The sequence below is a fragment of the Panthera leo genome, chromosome B4, assembly GCF_018350215.1.
Source record: "Panthera leo isolate Ple1 chromosome B4, P.leo_Ple1_pat1.1, whole genome shotgun sequence".
Taxonomy (NCBI): Eukaryota; Metazoa; Chordata; class Mammalia; order Carnivora; family Felidae; genus Panthera; species Panthera leo.
The window spans coordinates 141,004,798-141,025,278 of record NC_056685.1 but is presented as its reverse complement, the minus strand read 5'-3'; the positions used below and the strand labels follow the sequence as shown (position 1 = coordinate 141,025,278).

General features: G+C 63.8%; 1 protein-coding gene across 4 annotated transcripts in view; it reads left to right on the top strand.

Moving 5' to 3' along the window:
- Positions 1–500: 500 nt before the first annotated feature.
- Positions 501–20,481, top strand: part of PLXNB2 (plexin B2) — a 29,793-nt gene continuing 9,812 nt past the window's right edge. For 2 of the 4 annotated variants that reach the window (XM_042948217.1, XM_042948214.1), the window contains exons 1-12: positions 501–588; positions 11,587–11,639; positions 15,522–16,608; positions 16,886–17,068; positions 17,159–17,287; positions 17,929–18,029; positions 18,138–18,264; positions 18,453–18,606; positions 19,180–19,294; positions 19,372–19,480; positions 19,562–19,663; positions 20,157–20,249. In XM_042948217.1, coding sequence (XP_042804151.1) covers positions 15,535–16,608; positions 16,886–17,068; positions 17,159–17,287; positions 17,929–18,029; positions 18,138–18,264; positions 18,453–18,606; positions 19,180–19,294; positions 19,372–19,480; positions 19,562–19,663; positions 20,157–20,249 — 2,187 coding nt within the window. In that variant the 5' untranslated portion in view covers positions 501–588; positions 11,587–11,639; positions 15,522–15,534. Of the gene's footprint in view, positions 589–7,318; positions 7,430–11,586; positions 11,640–15,521; positions 16,609–16,885; positions 17,069–17,158; positions 17,288–17,928; positions 18,030–18,137; positions 18,265–18,452; positions 18,607–19,179; positions 19,295–19,371; positions 19,481–19,561; positions 19,664–20,156; positions 20,250–20,481 lie in introns of those variants that run through there. The other 2 variants (XM_042948215.1, XM_042948216.1) reach the window with 2 other exon arrangements.

The window sequence follows — 20,481 nt, the reverse complement described above, 5'->3', positions numbered from 1 at the left end:
ACGGTACTAGTGCCGAACCCGCTTCGGAGTCAACCGAGAGGGGTTCAGACGTGTCGGGTGGCTCGGAGCGCTCCCCTAGCGCTGAGGCCTGAGCTCCCGGGTGAACCCGGGCCCTCCCAGGGTGGTGCCAGGCGGTGGGTGGGGGGCGCACTCTGCCTGCAGTGAACCGGGGCTCGAACGCTGCCTAACCTACCCTGCGCTGCGGCGCACTGGCTGCGGGCACGGGTTCGGGGTACCGGGTACTCGCGGCGAGGGCGGGGGGCGGGGGGCGGGGCCCTCCGGGCCCGCCCTCCCTCCTCCTCCCTCCTCCTCCCTCCTCCTCCCCCCCTTCCCGCCCCTCTCTCCTCCCCTTGCCCTCGTCCTCCTCCCCGCCCCTCCCTCCTCCCCCTCCTCCGCCTCCTCCCTGTCCCTCTTCCACCCCGCTCTCCCCGCCCTCCCCCTCTCCCCGTCGGGGGCGGGGCCGCTGCTCCCGCGCGCTCCGGCCCCTCCTCGGCCACACAAAGGCCCGTCTCCATGGCAGCCGCGCGGGCCGGAGCGCAGCGCCGATCGCGGCCCGGGCGCCATCGAGCCTCGGCGGCGGACGTGCAGGTATCGCGGTGGGGGTAAGGGCCCACGGTGCGCCCGCGCGGGTCGGGGGGCTTCGCCGTTAGCGCCGCCCTGTCCCAGCCTGCGCGCCCTGGGCGCGGGGACCCGGGGCAGCCGCGGCTCCGCGGAGGGCGATCGGGCCTCGGCCGCCGTCCGTGTGTCCTCGGCTCTTCCAGGTGGCCGGGGAGGCCCGCGGCGCCGGGGGCGAGCGGGCTTGGCCCGGCCGAGGGCCCCCAGCCGGGCGCCGCGCCCTCTGGACCGCTCGGACCCTTTCTGGTTCCGGACCCTCCCTCCCCTCCCAGGCCTCCCACCTCTCCAGCCACTGAGATCCGTGGGCAGGGCTGCAGTTGTCCCTGTTGTGCAAGAGCTCGGGACCCCCAGCCACCTGCCCCCACTCCGGCAGCAGTTCCGGGGTGTCTCAGCTCAGGCTTCCCCAGGGGAGTGACCGGCAGTCAGGGCTTGGCTACCCGCTCCCCCCCCCCCCCCCCAACCTTTCCCCACACACCCGCTGGGGCTGCTTTTGAGGAGGGCTTCGGCTGGGACCACCCTGTGAGCCCCCTGGTCTGTGCTTGGCCCCGGCAAGAAGGTTGGGAGCAAGCGTTCTGTCTTGGGACTAAGGGCAGCTTAGCACCGACCCGGGGTACCTGACGAGTCCTGGTGGCCCTGGGCCTGCTTGCGTCTCCACAGGGCCTGCTAAGGCCGCTCCTGGTGTGCTTGATTGGAATAGTGTTTATTACTGAGAAAATCTCAGACTGTGGGGGGGGGGGGGGGGGGAGCATACCCAGTCCCTGGGCCCTCCCTTCACCCTCTGACCCTACATTTCTGCTGCTTCCTCCTGCGGGAAGCCCTCCAGGATGGGCTTCTCCCCACCCCTCTGTGCTCAGGCTGATTGGCAGATTTCTGGGGTCCCTGAGCTCAAGGGCCCCGGAGTTTCCTGCCACGTCACGAAGGCTTCTCTTCCCAGCAGCTTGGAAAAGGAAGGAAGGGGTCCATCTGTCCCCTCTGCCTGTGGCAGTGGACAGGACGGGGGCGGGGGCGTGAAGCAGGGCCCCAAAGCTAGTGGAATATCCTGGACCTTGGAGGATTTTCTAGCGCATGCCTGCTGTGGAGAGCCCTCTCTTCCATGTCCAGCTTAAGCCCCTGTGCCCTCCCCAAACCCGGGGCTGGGCCCTGTGAGAGCGGAGCGGTGCGGGTCGGCCCATGCCCAGATGTTACCCTGACGTGTCCGGGAGAGGCCGTCTGAGAGTCTGAAAGTTGGACAGCTCGCAGGAGCGGCCATCCCTCTGCCCTGAGGAGAGGGTCCCTAGGAGGGAAGGTCAAGCATTGGCCTGGCTGGGCCTGCTGGCTATTTTTTGTGGCATGTCAGCTTTCAGGAATTCCCAGAGGAGATTAAGGACAAACAGGTGGTCTCCACAGATGTGAACCTACCACCTCTTCCCACCGTGTCCCTGTGGGTGCCCACCTTGGTCTAAGGGGTGGGCCCCTCAAGGAGGGCCTGAGGTTTGGCCAGGGGTTCCTTGCCCCAGGAGGGGAGGGAGGTTACCGAGAAAAACAAGGGTTTGGAATGTGAGTCCCCCCTCCCCCGCCGGCTGCCTGCCAAGAAGGAATTATTTTGGATTATCCAGCCGTGTCCAGCCACCCAAGGGGGGAGGCCGCAGCCCTGCCGAGGGATCCACTTCCGGGGCTGAGGGTTGAGAGCCCCGGGAGGGAGGGACGGGCTAGTCTGGGCAGCTCCGCCGCCTCCTGAGGCTGCTCAGACCGGTCGGGGGCGGGGTGGGAGGGGATGCGTCACCCTCGGGTTGGAGATTGCAGGCCCTGCCTAGCCAGCCTGGAGCCGACCCAGGCCCCTCCGAGGGAGGCCACAGGGCTGGAGGAGCCCCAGATCCTGTCCTCAAGGGCTTGGGGGAGGGGCCCAGCCGGGGGACCCCCTTCGGCCCCAGAAGGCTTCGCACCGTGGCCTGAAGGCCTCTGAGGCCACTCTCCAGAGCTGGGTTCAGGGACACACCTTGGGTTACTCACACCTGGTGCTTCCCAGGGATGACGAGGAGCAGGTAGGGGCATGACTTAGGCTGCTTAGGGTGCTGCACAGGGGTCTTCTCCGGCTGGCCCTCAGGCCACCTCCCTGTCCCCGCCCCCCAAGACCCACTGACCAGCCGCTGACTGATGCACAGCCCCCTCGAAGCCCTTCTGACAGCCCAGCCTGCAGGTGAGGGGTTCCCCAGGTGAAGAGATATGAGCCATTCATGAATGAGGAGCTCTCTGGGGCGCTGCCTCTGCTGTGTGGGCCCCCTGGCTCTGTGCCTGAGTGTGCCCACAAGCCCTGTGCTCAGCAGCCCCTGTGGGGACCCCATTGGAGACACAGAGCTGGCAGCTTGGGCACAGAGCAGGAAGCCCAGGGTCCTGGCCCTAGCCCAGGCAAGTGGGGCAGAAGAGATTGGGTTGGAAAGCACTGGGGTGGGCTGGCAGCCTGGGGAGGGGTCCATATGGCTTATGCCTATCTTTCCCAAGAGGGCACGGTTGCAGGCACTTGAGCCATCCCAAGACCAAAACCACTCTGGGAACATGGCATCCTGTCCACTGCCTTGTCCCCACATCCTGGGGCCAGAGCCAATGATCCCCCTGGGACGTTGGGTGTGGGTGTGGGTGCACCGGGGGAGAGGCTGTGGGTTCCAGCACCCTCCCATTTCGCCCCTTCTCAGATCTGAGCAGGGCCACGCTGAGGTGTGATGCCCTCTGCCACTGAGGGCTGTCTCCTGGTCACTTGCCTCAGTCCTTGCTGCAGCAACAGGTGCTCGTGGGTGGGGACATAAGCTTTTCTCCCCTGTCCGAGGAGGCTCCTGTGTCCAGAGCCTGCCTTGGACTCGGGTCTGGTCCTGGTAAGGCTGGGGACCAGAGGGTGGAGGAGGAGGTGAGCGGATCAGACCTCCGGGAACCGAAGCCCACGTGTGACCAGTTGGGGGGGCTGCAGTGTCCCTCCAGCCCCAACCTCTGAAGTAGTCGCAGGTTCACTGGGGGCGGGTTCCTTGCTGAGGGTGGGGGCTGGGCAGAGTCCCTGCACCGGAGCCTAGTGGGAGTTTGTGTTTGGGGTGGGGCTGTGGGGTGGGGTGGGGTGGGGCCGGCCTGCAGCTAATTTTCTTTGGACTCAAATTACAGGCCGAGAGGGCGGGATCAGTGGCCTGTAATTGACTGGTGGGTGGGGGGACTTGTGGGGGGGCCCTGCACCAGTGCTTCCCTTTTCTCTCCGTGGTCCTTGCACTCCCTTCCCCTCCATGGTTTCACATCTGACAGGCTCTGCTTCTCTCTGCCCAACGATAGGAGGACCTCGGCCCCTTCAGCTACCCAGGCAAGAACGCTGCCCTGTCCTGGCCTCCCCTGGCGGCCCCTGAACCAGGCCAGCACACAGCTCACCCTGCCTCATCTCGGCCAGAGCATTTGAAGGGCTGGGCCTGGCCTCTGCTGCCCTGCCTCCAGGTCCCACCCAAGTGGGTCTGCGTTCTTCAGCTCTGTGGTTGATTCACACTCTTGTGACAGTGACTGGACCTGGGCTCTGGAGGGAGCCTGACGCAGCCATGGGTGGCAACGGGGGCCGTTCGTGGGGACACCCCCAGGGCGGGCCCGGACCTGGAGCTGGGGTTCTCTTTCCCACTTTGTTACTCTCTGTGGTCTCCCCACCCAACCTTTCAGGCGTAGAGACTGGATCACTCACTGCTCCCTCCCGCTGTGGCTGGGGGCTAGTCCACCTGAGTGCCTGGTATGTCAGTGTGCTGGGCACAGGAGGGTCTCGCCCTGGGCTGGGATCGGGGGCATCTGGGCGCAGGGCCTGGCTCAGTGCCCACATCCTTGTCCTCAGATGGCATGATGCCCACCAGTTCCCCATCCTTGTGGTAGGCGGGTCCTGGCCCGAGTGCTGTGGGGAAGGAGAGGGAAGCCTTTTGGGTGCAGCCTGGGTTCTGGCCTTAGCTCTGCCATCAGCGTGGCCCTGGACACATCGCTTTCTGGTGCAGGGACCAAACCCCTGGCCCCTCCTCAGGAAAAGCAAGAAAGAGAATCAGGGTTGATGTCAGTCTTTCAGGAGGCCATCTGTGTCAACAGAGCAGCCGGGCAGGGGTGTTGGCCTTCTCCTCTGGCCTGTGTCCCCTGAGCCAGCATGCCACCTATGTAGACCCTGGGCCTTACTGGGGGGTGTACTGGCTCCCCTCCCGGCATACCAGCCCCAAGCTGAGGCAGGTCTGGGGTCCTGAAAGGCCATAGCAGGCAGCATGGGTGACAGGGGAAGAGGGTGTTCTCCCTGCTGGGAGGAAGTATGCTGGGCAGAGGTCTGGTGCAAGGGAGCCTGTGGCACTTGTGTGGTTCAGAGGCCGCGAGGGGGCAGTTGGGCAGCATGGGGGTGACCTGGGTGGTATGGGGGCCCAGGTATAAAGCGGTGGGTTTGAAGGCCAGTAAGAGGTCGGGGCTCTGGGCCGCATGTGGATTCTAGCCCTTTCTGTGTATGGGGCTGCCCCCACCTTTCCTGCACATGGTCCCACCCTGGAGGCCAGCTCTAGGCCTGCCCAGCTCTGCCATCCCTCTTGGCCCCTCTGGGCATCCTGGGCTAAGCCAGTGCTGGGCCTGCCCAAGACCCTTCCCACACACAGCCTCTCACAGCCCAAGAGCCCAGGTCTGGGGAACTTCCCACGGGCTCTTTGTCCTGGGGATGCTGTGTGGGTGTTGGGGAAGGACCCCTGCTGGCATCACAGACGTGTGTGCCTGCACATGTGTGGTCACGTGTGTGAGCGGTGGCTGGTTTGCCGGCTTGGCACAGTGCCCCAGGCTAATTGTGGGGTTCCGTAGTGATAGAGGAGGCGGGGCTGGGGTGACCGCCGAGGCGCTGACAGACTGATGGGGAGATTATAGGCCTTGCTTGCTCCTCACTTGCTCAGGCCCTCACCCGTCCGCCCCCCACGCCCACTCCCGCCTCCTGCACGCGGCCCAGGAAGGGGGCTCTGGGTGGGGGCTGGTCTTGGGCCATGTGCAGCTGCCGTGAGCCTCAGGCTGTCGTGGCCTGCAGCATCCAGTCAGCTGTGAGGTGAGCCTGCAGAGGGGAGATGGTGAGGCAGGCAGGCAGGGAGGTGCTGGTGTGCAGGGAGGCCAAACATGAGAACCGGTGGTTCCCGCCTGCCACTGAGGCCCAAGTGCCCACAGGACTGCCCTTAGCCTCTCCTAGCTTGGATGTGGGGGCTCGGGGACTCAGCTACAGGGCCCCCTTCTGCAGCTGTCTGAACTGCCCTTCCCTGGGTGGTGGCTGGAGGCCCTGCACCCTCAGCTGGCCCCTGCCCATCTCTCACCCCCGCGTCGTCTCCCTCAATTAGACCATAGGCTACCCACTGGGGAGGTTATCTCAGGACCTAAGGGCCAGGCCCATCCTTGTCATCCATTTAAGTATTGACTGAGGCCACTGTGCCGACTCGTTCCTGGGTCCCCGGCACACAGGAAGCTGTCAGGGGCTTTGGGCTGAGCAGATAGGACAGGCCAGTGGGTCCAGGTTGGGGTTTCCCAGGAGCACAGGGATGTGAGTGGAGGGTGTTGAGCTGTGGAGCGTTCTGATGCAGAACTGCTGTGCAGAGGAGGAACCTGGGGGTGAGGCCAGAGTGAGGAGACCTGTGTGGGGCCCGAGCACGTCCTGGTGTGACACAGTGGTGGCTAGGACCCAGGAGGGGTGGTTAGGGTGGAAGGGACAGGTCTTACAGCAGCGGTGGGGGCGGCGGGTGGTCAGCATCAGAACCTAACAAATCCTACCTCTGTCCCAGGAGGCCACTGCCTGCAGGCAGGGTCCCTGCAGGATAATTTATTTTACTGTGTTCTCAGCTATTTCTTTCCCTTTCTTCCTTTCTTTCTTTCTTTCTTTCTTTCTTTCTTTCTCTCTCTCTTTCTCTCTTTCTCTCTTTCTCTCTTTCTCTCTTTCTCTCTCTCTTTCTTTTGAGAGGCAGAGAGAGAGAATCCCATGCAGGCTCCATGCTGTCAGCACAGAGCCCGATATGGGGCTCAAACTCAGAACTGTGAGATCGTGACTGGAGCCGAAATCAAGAGTCCAACTCAGCTTAGCCGACTGAGCCCCCCAGGTGCCCCCCAGGGTTAGGCAGTGAGTGGGACGGAAGAGTGGCCTGATTGCCAGCAGCGTGTGGACCCTGGTGTACGTGGGCACCCACAAGGGGCAGACAGGGAGGGGCTGGAGCACACACTCCCGGGCTTGGTTGGGCCAGCTCATGAGGCACCTGAGGGTGAGGGCTAGATGCAGATACCCTGGTGACAGTGACCTCAGGTCTCAGGAGGGGTTGCTGAGAGAAGACTTGCGTGCACTCGGGCGGACACAGCATCAGAAGCTTGAGTGGGAGGCTTGCGGGGGAGCACCGTGGGGTCACAAGGGGCTGGGGTTTCCCTGGGCACACTCTCCTTAGATTTAGTTTGGGGCCTGTGACTGCTCACTGCCACCAGCCAGGGCTGACTTCATGCTGGGACCCAGAGTCCAGACTTCAGGATGCAAACTAGTCCCCCCAACGAGGCCGAGGCTGGGTTTGGGCAACCTGGCCCCACAGTCGAGGCAGGTGGGAGGGACCTGGGGGAGCAGGGGTCCTGTGGGAGGCTCTGGTGGCGCTGACGCAAGTCTCAGGCTGCGACGTCAATCTGTCCCTAGGGCCCCGCCCCGCCCCACCCCTGCCCTAGGTGCTTGTGTTGGGAGAGCTCAGCCTTCGGCGGGGTCGGGGTCATGCCAGCTGCCGCTGGGGCCCAGGTGGTGCGTGGCCGGCCGGCAGCGAAGGGGGTGGCCGAGCCCTGGGACCGACCCGCTGGGCCCGGAGGACTAAGGCAGGTAATGGGCAGTCGAGCGCGGGGCCGAGCCTGGCGCCAGGTGAGCGCTCGGTGGCGACGGTTCCCTGTGCCCACGTGACCGCCGCCGCTGTCATTGTTACTGGAGGTCGGGCTCCGACCCGCCGGCGCGCCCTGGGGTCCCCGGTGAGGCGCGTGGGGCGGGGGGGCGGCGCCGAGGTCGCCTCTGGCCGGCACCGGGGCCCGGCTCGTCCTCCGCCGCGTCCCCGGGTACCCGCCCCGCACCCTCCGCTCTCTGCACCCGGCTGGGTCCCGCGGGAACGCGGCCGGGGCGGCCCCCACCGCCCAGCGGAACTCTGACCCGGGTCACCAAGGGGAGGGGGGGGGGGGTTGGGCGCGCGGGACCGAGGGGAACCGACCCCTCCCGGGCAGGAGCGCCCCCCTCTCCCCCCAATCGCGCCCCTCCCTCGCGCTTGTTTTGAAAACAGCCGAGGCTCGGATTTGCCGGCGATTTGCCGGCGTTTCGGCCTGTTTTGTTTCCTCTGATTTGTTTAACGCTCCCGGCTAATTGCAGATTTGCATTTTCGTCGGGAGAGTTGAGGCCCGGTCCCCTGGCTGCCAGCTGCCCGGCGGGGGAGGGGCGACTCCCTGGCTTCTCACGTGGCGCCTGGCCGCCTGGAGGCTGGCTCCCCGCCCAAGGTGGGGGGGCTGCTAGGGGCCTCCGCTCACGGTCGCTGGGGTGGGGTGAGCTGCGTCTGTCCCCACCTGGCCCTGCGCCTTCCCCAGAATCATCCCTTTCTGTGTCTGCCTGCACCTTAGTCCTTGTCTTGGTCCCTGGGCACCTCTTCTGCCCCCTTATCCCTTCCCAGCCCCATCGGGGTTCTCTTCCTGAACTACAGGCTGGCTGGCGTGGCCGAAGACAGCCCCCAAGCTGGACCCCACTTCACCGGCCCGGATGCTTGTTATTGGTTTGATTTTAGCATTAAGAGATCACTCAGTCTGTATTTACTAGAGAATAGCGACCTGGAAAGAACCCCCACCTCTGGCGCATACCCCAGGCAGAGGCTTCCCTCGGGTGGGGGTGGGGGGGGGAAGGGCCAGAGAGGCCCCAGCTCCCGGGTCTAGTCTGGAGCCAGGCCTCTGCCCTTCCTCGGTGGGGGTGCATTTCTGTCCCTGCTGGGGGCCTGGTGGCCCTGGGTTAGAGGAAGCTGGAGCCTGAAGACAGACAGTACAGGGACCCATCTGGGAGGGGACCACTGCTTCCTGCTCAGGCTGAGGTGTGGAGGACAGGTGGGGGCTCCCTGGGCAGCGCCTGTCTCCTGCCCCTGCAGGGCATCTGTGTTTTCAGCCCCCCACTCTGGGATGCCTCCGCCTGCCCAGTTCCCTGGGCTCAGGCCCACAGGTGCCTGCCTGGCCAGCTCCTGTGCTCAGATTTGCTCAGGGAAGGCCCATCAATGGAGACCCACAGACCTTAGGGATGAGTGAGTGACCTGCAGGGTCAGGGTGGGTGTCTCAAGACTCTGAGGGAGGGGTAGGAGTTTTCTGGGTGGGGTGTGGGACAGCAGAGCAGGGACAGGGTGACATCAACCACCTTCGCTGTACACACACACGTGAGGATTTCCACACGTGGACATGGTTACACTTCATGGCAGCTCACGGAGATCGATGCTGTTATTACTCCCATTCCACATGGGGACGCTGAGGCACCGTGTGGCTTTGTGAACAACCCACACAACCTAAGCGCGGAAATCGACAGAGCTGGGGTTTGAACCCAAAAGTCTGGCTCCAGAGTTCTGCCCTTGAGGCCCCTCTGTGCAGCAGTGTTTGGCGTGTGTGACTGTGGTGGAGGGCTGGCCACAGCCTCAGTGGCCCGTGGGTGCTCCCTCCCGAGAGCAGGAGGCTTTGGGGGAAGGATGGACAAGAGGGAGACTGGAGCAGGATTGGGTAGTCGAGAGAGAGCTGACCTCGAGTTAGGATGGGCCCCAGGCCCGGTGTCTGAGGAAGGGGAGGGGTCCAGGTTTCATTGTGCAGGAAGTTTTGGCTGGAGCAGCCGGTTGTTGGGGGGAGAAGTCACTGGGTTGCCTCTGGGCCGGTGTGAGAGGAGGACCCAGCATCATCAGTGGGTCACTCGGGACAGGTCTCTGGAGGGGGTTGTGTGCCTGTGTGGGCCCAGGAAGAAGGTGTCCCTTGGAAGAGACCAGCCTCCTTTGGCTTTGCCTGCAGCACACAGACAGACACACACACACACACACACACATGCACACACACCCTGCCTGGGGGCTGGGGACTCCAGGGCACGCCGTGCTGGGGGAGGGAACAGGCATGGGGCACCTGGAGGCTGGCATGCTGTCCCTTCAAGGTGGCAGGTCGGCATGAACTGCAGTCTGTGTGCTGTGGGCCCCAGTGTGGTTTGCACCTGTGCCGACCACGGCCTCCGGTCCAGGCTCGCCCCAGCTTTCTCATGAGACTGCATGGTGCTGACGCCCTGTGGTTTGGCCCCTACATTGGTCTGTGGAGTGGCCTTTGCTCCTTACACAAAGGCTGCCTTTAGGGCCTGTGGCAAAAGGACATCCCTCATCCCTGTGCCCAGAGCCCTGAGCCCCTCAGCCAGGGGCTGGGAGACCCTGTGCCCAAGTGCCTGCAGCCCTTGCCCTCCTTGCCCCTTCCAGTTCCCCTTGGACCTGCCATAGGTCCCGCCCTGGGTCTTGCCCTCCAGGATGCAGGTAGATGGTGACCAGGGTGGATGGGGGGGGGGGGGGGGCTGGTCCTTATGGAGCAGGTGCTGAAGGCACAGTGCTGGGGGTGGGGCAGCCAGTTTGGGAGCCAAAGGGCCAAGCAGGAGTGGCTGAACCTTGGATGGGGGGGGGGGGGGGCGCGGCGGGGATTGGCCAGGAGAGATGGTTGACCCAGAAAGCCATATCCTAAGGTAGAGTGGAGCTGCAGGGGGTGAGCTGGGGGGCGGCAACCATTATTATTAGGTACATACCTCTTTTTATCTAGACGATATGCAAATATATTCTTGTAAAAATTTTTCAAAAATTGGCAAAGGAAGTTACTTTGCTATCCCAATTCCCTCCTTCCTGCCCCCAGGCCTTACTACTGTTTTCAGGTTTCTTTTTTGAGTTTATTTATTTTGAGAGAGGGAGAGAATCCCAAGCAGGCTCTGTGCTGTCAGTGAGGAGCCTGATATGGGGCTCAGTCCCACGAACCAGGAGATCATGATCTGAGTTGAAACCAAGAGTTGGATGCCTGACCGACAGAGCCACCCAGGTGCCCCTATTTTCAGTTTGAACGAAGGCTTCTAGAACTCAGCACTTAAACCCACACCCGTATACACACCCATGAAGGCACCTGGAGTCCTGTGCCACAGCCATCACTGTCCTGTCTGGGCTCCGTGGGATTCAGCATGGACCACCCATGTGCGTCGGCATGGTTGTTTTTTGGGGGTCCTCTGGTTGGATGCTGGGTGGTTGCCACATTTTCTTGGTAATCAACCATGCTGAGAAGTATCCTTGAACGTGTCTCCCCCGTGGACACACGTGGCTATTTATCCAAGGTGGTAGGAGGCAGTAGCACTGCTGAGTGCTACAGTGTAACTGGTCTGCCCAGGGTTTTCATGAATGAATCATTTGGCCCTTACAAACTCCCGGGGGAGTTCACTGTGACTCCATTTTACAGGTGAGGAAATGAGGCAAAGGGAAGTAATTGACCAAAGTCACACAGCTAGTAAGTAGAATTTGTATTCTACTAATTCGTAGTAAGTGGGTATGCTCATTTTTCAGAAAGTAATTTATATTTTAATCGAGGTAATATAAGTACCTAGTTTTAAAAGGCAAAAAAAAAAAAAAAAAAAAAAAAAAAAAGCAGATGATACCGACAGACTTATAATGAAAGAAAGCTGTTCCCTGCCCCTGTTTTCCCCGGCTTCTTTTGAACAGAAAGAGGGATGTGTCAGGCTTGTATTCTGGGACGACCAAATGGGTGTTTATGCACTGGGGGCCTGGAGGCTGGCATCTGAGGGCCGGGTGTGCTGGGAGCAGGGTGGAGGAAGCAGAGGAGGTTGGGGTCTCCTGTGCCAGGATAGCAAGGGCCAGGTGGGACCCCTTGAGCCGCTCCCCGCCCCCCAGACACGGAGCAGAGGAAACTGGTGCAGTCGGGCCAGGCTTGTGGTGAGACCACTGTTGCTCCTTTGCTTCCTAGAGAATCTTGATGCTGGCCCAGAGCAGACACTGAGCTGGACTACGGGAGCCTCGGTGAGTGGGGGCTGGGCCCCACCTGGGGAAGGCAATGGGGTTAGATGCGCTTTCTACTGACCACGGGGCGGGTGGGGGTGGGGGGGTGACCTTGAGGCCCCGGTCTGGCTGAGCCCAGTGTGCACACATCTGCGCAGACCCAAGTGTCCTGCCTGTGGGGGCCACTGCCAGCACACATACCCCCCCCCGCCCCAGTTCTCTGAGATCAAGCTTTCCTTGGGAGGGTGGGCTCTTCAGTGAGACTGGCAGGGGGCTGGGTTCTGAGCACTGAGGCTGGGAATTTGGGCTTGGGGGAGGAGTGCCCGTCCAGACATTTTCTGGGCCAACAACAGGCCGGAGTTTGTGCAACTTTTTGGAAGTGCACCTCTGGACCCTAGCCAGGAAGGAGGCCGTCTGATGCCCTTGAGGAAATCCCCGGCAGCCCCGGTGAGCCAGGGGTCCTGGGGCTCTCTGCAAAACAGGAAGCGCCCGTTCCAGGAACACTAGCCACAGGAAGCTTTGCTGGCTGTGCCTGGTGCCTCCTCAACAGTGGCCTGAGCTCCCTGGTCAGGTGGGTCACCCTTTGCTCCGGGACCTGGCCTGGCAGGTCACCTGAGGCTTTGTTTGGCCGGGAAGTGGAGGGGAGCTGCGGCCTCTGGAGTGTGACCCAAGTCCCTCCTACCACCCCAGGTGACCTGGGCTTGGTATGGGTGGGGGGTAAGTTTGCAGCTCTGGGATTTAAGCCTCACTTTGCCCACCGCCCAGAGGGGTCCTGGGGCAGGGAGCCTGGGTCTGGCCCAGCTCTCCTTGGTGACTCACAGTGCTACTGAGCAGGTATGGTGTCCCAGACCTGGCAGGGCCCTGGGGCAGAGGGCAGGGCTGGGCTCCTGCCCTAATGGACTAGTCAAATGGATGTGAACCGGAGAGAGACCGGAGCATTCTTTTTGTGCACTGTGACCCCTCTGCCTCTTGGGTCCCCCCAAGGCTGTGAGTTAGCAGGGCTGAGGGAGGGGCTGGGGTTTGAGTCAAGCTTTTTCACAACAGGGGTGCCCCAGAGCTCCCCCACTTGGTCAGCTAAGTGTTCAAGCCCTGGTCCAGACCAGTAGAGGGGCCCTGGGCTCCTTGGGTCCACGTGGGGCGAATCCATCCGGACTGCTGCCAGGGTGGCCTGGGCTCCGGGCCCGCCCCCACGCCCCACCCCCGCCCGCCCGCAGTCCCTCCCTGGGCCCCGGGAACATTCCATTCATTCCGGGCTCCGGCAGGCGGCGGGTGGGAGCCAAGCGGGGCCAGGGGCTCCGGGACTCCGGGACTCCGGGACTCCGGGTGAGCCGGGTGAGCGGGACTCCGGGTGAGCGGGGAGCCAGGTGGGGGAGGGCCAGCCTGGCAACGAGACTGAGGGGCTAGGAAGTCCGCCCTCGCCCTCACCCTCGCCCTGGCCCTGGCCCTCACCCTGGCCCGCGCCCTAGCCGGCGCCACTGAGTGGACTTTGAGCCCAGACTGGGCCCTAAGCGTGGGGGCGGGGGAGGGGCGAGGGGGCGGGTCCTCCAGCCCAGGCCCTTTCCTTCCCGGGGAGGGAGGGAGGGAGGGACCAGCGGCAGTGACCGTGCCAGCTGGTGCCCAAGCGTTCAGGGCCTCTTGGTGCGCCTGGGTCTGTGTGGTCTCAGAGTCCGGGGCATCTCCCAAACCCTGATCTCCTCTCCCCACAGATGGGCAGCTGAGACCAGAGAGGAGTCTGTGCTGGGGGGGACCCCCTGCCATTCAGTGGGATGACCTCAAGGGCTTGTGACATCCTAACTGACTAAAGTCTCCCCAGTCTAGCTACCCTTATCAGGGGTCACCCTGGCTCTTCTACAGCCCTGCCCTGAACCACCTTCACCTCTCCCTGGTACTACCCAGCCTTCTGCCCCCAGCAACCAGGGGCTGGTTCCTAAGTCCCTGCAGTCTCCCCCTGTGGACCCCCTCCAGCTCACCCGTGGGTGTTTTCTCTTCCGGTGGCCGGTGAGGAGGGCATCTGGGGTTGCCAGGGGCCAGGCGAGAACTTCCCTTGTCAGTACCAGGTGGGGGTTCTCAGAGGCAGTGGCTGCCCCAGAGAGGTGGTGTCTTCCCAAGCCTTGCAGTGATTCTGAGGGAGAGACGGTTTTGTCAGTCGGTTGCTTCTTGGTTTTACTTCCTCAAGACATTTGAGGAAGGCTGCGGTTACTCAGAACAGAGGGTTGCAGGGGGGATGGAGAGCAGCCACAGCCTGGTCAGGGGTTTCCTAGCGGCCCAAGCAGAGAAGGAAGTTAGCTTGATGGCAGAATCACGGGTTCCATGCGAAAAAGCCAACTTATTCTAGTAAGCACAGCTTTGCACAAAGCCAGCGCTCCAGAGCCACGTCTCCCCTGGCCAAGGAGCAGAGCAGATCCCTTTCTGCCTTCTTGGAAGAGACGGACAGGACACAGGGCAAGTCAGGGTGTTGGAAAAGTCATTGTTTCTCAGAGGAGTACCAGCATATCCAGGTGTGTGGTGTGTAAGAGCAGCCACCTTTGCCTGTGCAGGGGTAGACTGGGCCCCTCATGCGGGGGTAGGCGGTACGGGCGTCTGGGACCGTGCAGGAGTAGGCTGTATGGGCGTCTGGGAGACGGGGGGCCTGGGCCCCTCATTGCCTTCCGCCATCTGGGTCTGGCTCCACTCAACGCATGTGGCATGGGCAGGACTGCTCTAGGTGTCATGCCAGGCACAGGTGCCCTCAGGGAAGGTTCCAGTGGATTCGAGGGCAAGGGCCCCAGCATGCATCCAGAGAGGGCAGTTTGTGAGGGAGCCGGCAGAGGACGGTACAGGGGATTCTGACCAGGATAGAGCAGGGTCTCCAGGGCGGGGCATATGGGACTCTCCCAACATGGAAGAGGCCTAGAGGCAGAGGGGCTTGAGTTTCCCCGAGATCCCTGTGTCCCTGAGGTGGGGAGGGAGAACCATGTGCGTTCTAGGTCCCCTAATCTGGGGACACTTCTACACGTCGATGGGGGCATAGGCCTGTGTATGTGCAGGAATGTGCTCAGAGACACCTGCGCACCGACTCGGCCTGCCCTGGCCGTGAGGGCAGCACACACCCCACTGCCGCCTCCGAGTGTCCCCACCTCGGAGAGCTGGTGGTGTCTGGAAACTCGTCCCAGCGTCTCTGAGTGTGTCTGTCCTCGGGAGGGCATGGGCAGGGTGGGTGGAGTGTGGCTGGCGCCTCTGCTGGTTCTGGAGGGGAGGTGGGTGGGGAGGCAGGGGTGGGCAAATGTGGATAAGCGTGTGCCAGGCTGGCTCGTTCGGAAGAGTGTGCGACTCGGTCTGTGTGTATTTGAGCCTCACGCTGGGTGTAGAGATGACTGAAAAAACAATAAACTTAAAAAAAAGTGTGTGCCTTCATCGATCACAGTTGGTTCCAGCTCCTTTTCTCCTTATTTGCTGTCAGATGCCCGTGTGCGGCACTTGGCAGGGCTCGTGGCCTGGCGCTCTGGGGTCCTCGGGTTGGGGGAGGGCACGTGCGTGAGTGCCTGAGAGACTTCCTGGAGGGGGCGCTTTGAGAACCTGGAGGTGGAGGTCGGGGCACAGTCGTGCAGGGGCTGCCTCACCCTGCCCGGAGCACACAGTGCTGGTGGCTGGACCCTGCTCGTTAGTTTGCGTTATAGGGGAAACTTTGGAGACGGTCCGGGAGACCGTCTCCTTTGAGAGGAGGCGGGCAGGCGTGCCTGCCCGGACACAGGGAAGGCAGAGAAGCGACCGGGCGCTCTCGGGGTATGCTGCACAGCCCTGACTCTCTCTGGCCTTGTTCCGCTTTTTCGGGCGGGATCTGGAGGGGCCCGTGACGCGGGGGCTTCCCGTGCGCAGGTGGATCCTCCGGGCTGGGGCTCCCCTGACCCTTGTCTCTTCCCACAGGGTGCCGGGGGCGATGTCTCTGCAGCTCTGGGCCCTGGCCCTCCTGGGCCTCGTGGGCACAAGTGCGGGCCTGCGGCCCCGAAAGCTGGACTTCTTCCGAAGCGAGACGGAGCTGAACCACCTGGTTGTGGATGAGGCCTCGGGCGTGGTGTACGTGGGGGCGGTGAACGCGCTCTACCAGCTGAGTGCCAGACTCCAGCTGGAGCAGCAGGCGGCCACGGGCCCGGCCCTGGACAACAAGAAGTGTACGCCCCCCATCGAGGCGAGCCAGTGCCACGAGGCCGTGCTGACCGACAACGTCAACCAGCTGCTGCTGCTCGACCCTCCCGGGAAGCGCCTCATCGAGTGCGGCAGCCTCTTCAAGGGCATCTGCGCCCTGCGTGCTCTGAGCAACATCTCTGTGCGTCTCTTCTATGAGGACGGTAGCGGCGAGAAGTCCTTCGTGGCCAGCAACGACGAGAGTGTGGCCACGGTGGGGCTGGTGAGTGCCACGAGCCCCGGTGGCGAGAGGGTTCTGTTCGTGGGCAAGGGCAACGGGCCCCATGACAACGGCATCATCGTGAGCACCCGCCTGCTGGACCGGACCGAGGGCAGGGAGGCCTTCGAGGCCTACACGGACCACGCCACCTACAAGGCCGGCTACCTGTCCACCAACACGCAGCAGTTCGTGGCCGCCTTCGAGGACGGCCTCTACGTTTTCTTCGTCTTCAACCAGCAGGACAAGCACCCGCCCCGCAACCGCACGCTGCTGGCGCGAATGTGCAAGCAAGACCCCTTCTACTACTCCTACCTGGAGACAGACCTGCGGTGCCTCGACCCCGCCGACCCCCAGGCCCCGGCCTTCGGCACCTGCTTGGCGGCCTCCGTGGGTGTGCCGAGCGCCGACAGAGTGCTGTACGCGGTCTTCAGCAGGGACGGCCGGAGCGGCGGGGGACCCCGTGCGGGCCTCTGCCTGTTCCCCCTGGACGAGGTGCACGCCAAGATGGAGGCCAGCCGCAACGCCTGCTACACGGGCACCCGGGAGGCGGGCCGTGACACCTTCTACAAGCCCTTCCACGGCGAGATCCAGTGTGGAGGCCACGGGCTGGTATGTGGGGCTTGTCGGTGTGTCCGCGTCCCGCCAGCTCGTGAGGGTGCGTGTGCGAGGCGTCGCTCTGGTCGGGTGCCGCCTTTTTTTTCCACGTGTCTGATCACTCGCTCCGTCCCCTGCCAGGGGCGTGCGGCAGTGACACGTCCCTGCTGGCATGGCGCTTGTTCCTGGGGGGGGGGGGGGGTGGGGGGGGGCACATGTGCTGGGAGCCCTCGCAGGGAGACAACTCCAGCGCGAGGGGGTCTGTGCCCAGCGCTGACGCTGTGGTCCACAGGGCGCCAGTGAGAGCTTCCCGTGTGGCTCTGAGCACCTGCCTTACCCGCTGGGCAGCAGAGACGGACTCACAGCCACAGCCGTGCTGCAGCGTGGAGGCCTGAACCTGACAGCCGTGATGGTGACCGCGGAGAATGGCCACACTGTTGCCTTCCTGGGCACCTCAGATGGCCGGGTCCTCAAGGTGGGGCCTGGGGCTGGGGCAGGGCAGCTTCTGGCGGGGGCCGTCTGCACAAGGCCCCCCATCTTCATGCACCTGCCCTCGTGCCCACAGGTGTACCTTGCCCCGGATGGCAGCTCCTCGGAGTACGGCTCCATCCTCGTGGAGATCAGTAAGAGGATCCAGCGGGACCTGGTGCTGTCTGCAGACCTGGCCAGTCTTTACGCTCTGACCCAGGACAAGGTGGGCCTGTGGAGCCCCTAGGGAAGGGGCCCTGCTGGTCCGGGCCCTCGGGACAGGCGGTGTGGAGGGAGGTGCGGAGGGGGGCGGGAGGGGCTCCTGGCAGCGTCCTGATCCCGTGTCTCTCCGGCGCCTTCCCTGTCTGCGGCCCTGCCCTGAGCCCATTCTGATGGAAGGGACAAGTCGGTGCTCTGAGTGGGCCCCCTCCAAGGGTGGGCAGGGTGGCAAGGGACCCCGTGCAGCCCTGTGAGCTTGGGCGGCGGGGGACATGGGCCGGGCCCGCAGTATAAGAAGAGCCCTTCGGGAGCACCGAGGTTGGCCAGGCGCCTCTCTCGGGGTGCGGAGTTAAAGGGCCTGAACTGGCATAGGGAGGCTCCATAGCTTGGATCCCCATGGTTTCCTGGACTCCGTATCGCCTGGGCCAGCTGTAGCCACTGGACAGGGTCATTCAGAGTCTGGAGGGCAGCTGTTCCTGGACGCTTGTCGGTGAGCCTTGAGTTAGTATCAGGCTTTTAGGCTCAAAGATAAGGGTGGGATCCAGCCTGTGGTCTCAGGAAAGTCCAGGGCCCAAGAGACAGGTGCTTGTGGCTGCTGGCCGGTCGCCCGTGACTGCAGTAGTCCCCCTCACTGCCCTGCTGGCCCAGGTGTTCCGGCTTCCCGTGCAGGAGTGTCTGAGCTACACGACCTGCACACAGTGCCACAGCTCCCAGGACCCCTACTGCGGCTGGTGTGTCGTCGAGGGACGGTGAGTGCCCGGGAGACCAGGAGTCTCAGCCCTGCGCTGGGGGCATGGGGTGTGGCTGGCTGGTGCCAGGACTGAGGCCCCCCCCCCCTCCCCCCCCGGTCCCTGTAGATGCACCAGGAGGGCCGAGTGCCCACGGGCTGAGGAGCACGGCCACTGGCTGTGGAGCCGTGACGAGTCCTGCGTAGCCATCACTGGGGCCCAGCCACAGAACATGAGCCGCCGGGCCCAGGGCGAGGTGCGTGGTAGGGGCGGGATAGGGGGTCGGTGTTGGGCAGAGGTGGGGCTTCCACTGGCCTGGGGCTCTTGGGGACAACGTGAAGAGCCAGCCTGGTATTATCGTACTCCCGCCTGAGGACAGGGCCGTGGTGCCCCAAGGCTGGGCGGGCGGAGGGGTCCTGGCGTGAGCCCACGTCCTTTCCCCAGGTGCAGCTGTCTGTCAGCCCCCTCCCGGCCCTGAGTGAGGACGACGAACTGCTGTGTCTCTTTGGTGACTCACCACCACACCCGGCCCGTGTGGAAGGTGACGCCATCATATGCAACTCCCCGAGTAGCATTCCTGGCACGCCGCCTGGCCAAGGTGAGGCCCCCGTCCGGTGACTAGAGTGGGCACTTCACTCTCCCTTCTGCGTGCCGTGGGGTCACGGGGGCCTGCAGTCCCAGGGGTGCAGGATGGAGGGGGAGGCTTGCGGTGCTGATTCTGGGCTTCCTGAGCCGTGTGCGCGGGGACCACGCACTGTCGGCCCCCACTCCCCGCTGCAGGGCTCTGAGTGTGGGCCAGCGGAGGATGGCTTGCTAGTGAAGGCGGGGGCCACACAGTGACATGTCAGGGACCCAGACGTCGGCCAGGAACCATGGCCCTCAGTGCCTGTTGGGACAGAGAGAGGGTTCAGCAGCACAGGCCCCTGGGGAGCAACTTGGACCCAGCCCCGGGAGCTGGCCCAGGAGCCGAGATCCGATAACGCTGGCAGGCCTGGCTGAGCCCAAACGACGTCAGTGGGCCAGCCCCTGCAAGGCCCCCCCCCGCCAGCTCACAGCTGGGATCTCCTCCCTCGGCCTCTGCTTCTGGCTGGGCCGCCGCGCCCCCACCGTGCCAGCCGGGCCCAGAGCTCTGAGGCCCCTGCCTGATGCCGTCCTCGGGTGCCATCCACAGACCACGTGGCCGTAAACATCCAACTGCTCTTCAGACGCGGCAGCATCTTCCTCACCTCTCACCTGTATCCCTTCTATGACTGCCGGGAGGCCATGAGCCTGGCCGAGAACCTGCCGTGAGTGTCTCACTGGCCCCGTGTGCCTGCCCCGCCTCTGCTGGGGGCCCCGCGTCCCTCACCGCCCTCTCCCCCAGGTGTATCTCCTGCTCAAGCAACCGCTGGACCTGCCAGTGGGATCTGCGCTACCACGAGTGTCGGGAGGCCTCCCCCAACCCCGAGGCCGGCATCGTCCCCGCCCACATGGTGAGGCGCCGGGAGCACCTCGCGGGAGCTGGGTGGCCCAGCCACAGCCAGGCAGCACCCGACCAGCCCTGTTCTCTCCAGGAGGACAGCTGCCCCCAGTTCCTGAACCCCAGCCCGCTGGTCATCCCCATGAACCACGAGACGGACGTGACCTTCCAGGGCAAGAACCTGGACACAGTGAAGGTGGAGGGGGGCTTGTGGGGTGCTGGCCTGGGGGCCCTTCGGGGGCCTTGGGGGCTGGTAGAGTGCCTGCGGGGCTTCTTCAGAGCCCTTTCCCTGCAAAACCAAAGTCAAAGTGCCTGGTCTGCATTCAAGCTTCCCCTGGCTCGGGACCCAGCCAGTGAGGGAGGCGCTCTACATATATTTGGGGACAGAAGAAGGTGGAGAGGTCCAGTAGGACGGGGGTACATTCCTGTGGGCCTTGGAAACATAGGCAGGAGCAGGAGACAGCGAGGTTTGAGTTTCAGGAGCTGAGTGGCTGGGCAGCTGGGGTGTCACTTGGTGAGAAGGGAGCAGGGCCGTGGTTGGGAGCAGCCGAGGGCTCGGTGGGGCAGGAAGCGCCCGACTGCTGGTTGTGGGGCACAGAGAGGGCACCAGCGCTGTGAACACTGGGCTCAGGGAGGGGCGGGTAGGGCAGGGGGGCCCGTCTGGGGTTCCTGACCAGACTGCCTTGCAGGGTTCCTCTCTGTACGTGGGTAGTGACCTGCTCAAGTTTGAGGAGCCGGTGAGCACACAGGAACCAGGAACCTTCTTCTTTCGGACACCAAAGGTGCGGCTCCCCAGGCAGGCCCAGCTGCTGGATTCCGAGGAAGGGCCCTGGGGGTGGGGGTGCACAGGGGGTGGCCAGCCGTTCGTGTGTGGCCTTAGAGTGTCTCTGTCCCTGCCGACGCCGTGCAATCAGAGTGACCCTTTGTATCTCTGAGGCTCCAGCTTCCCGCTGCCTCTCGGCCGTGAGGGGACCACACGGGCCCTCGTGGTCACCCTTGGGTTTGGGTGGGCTC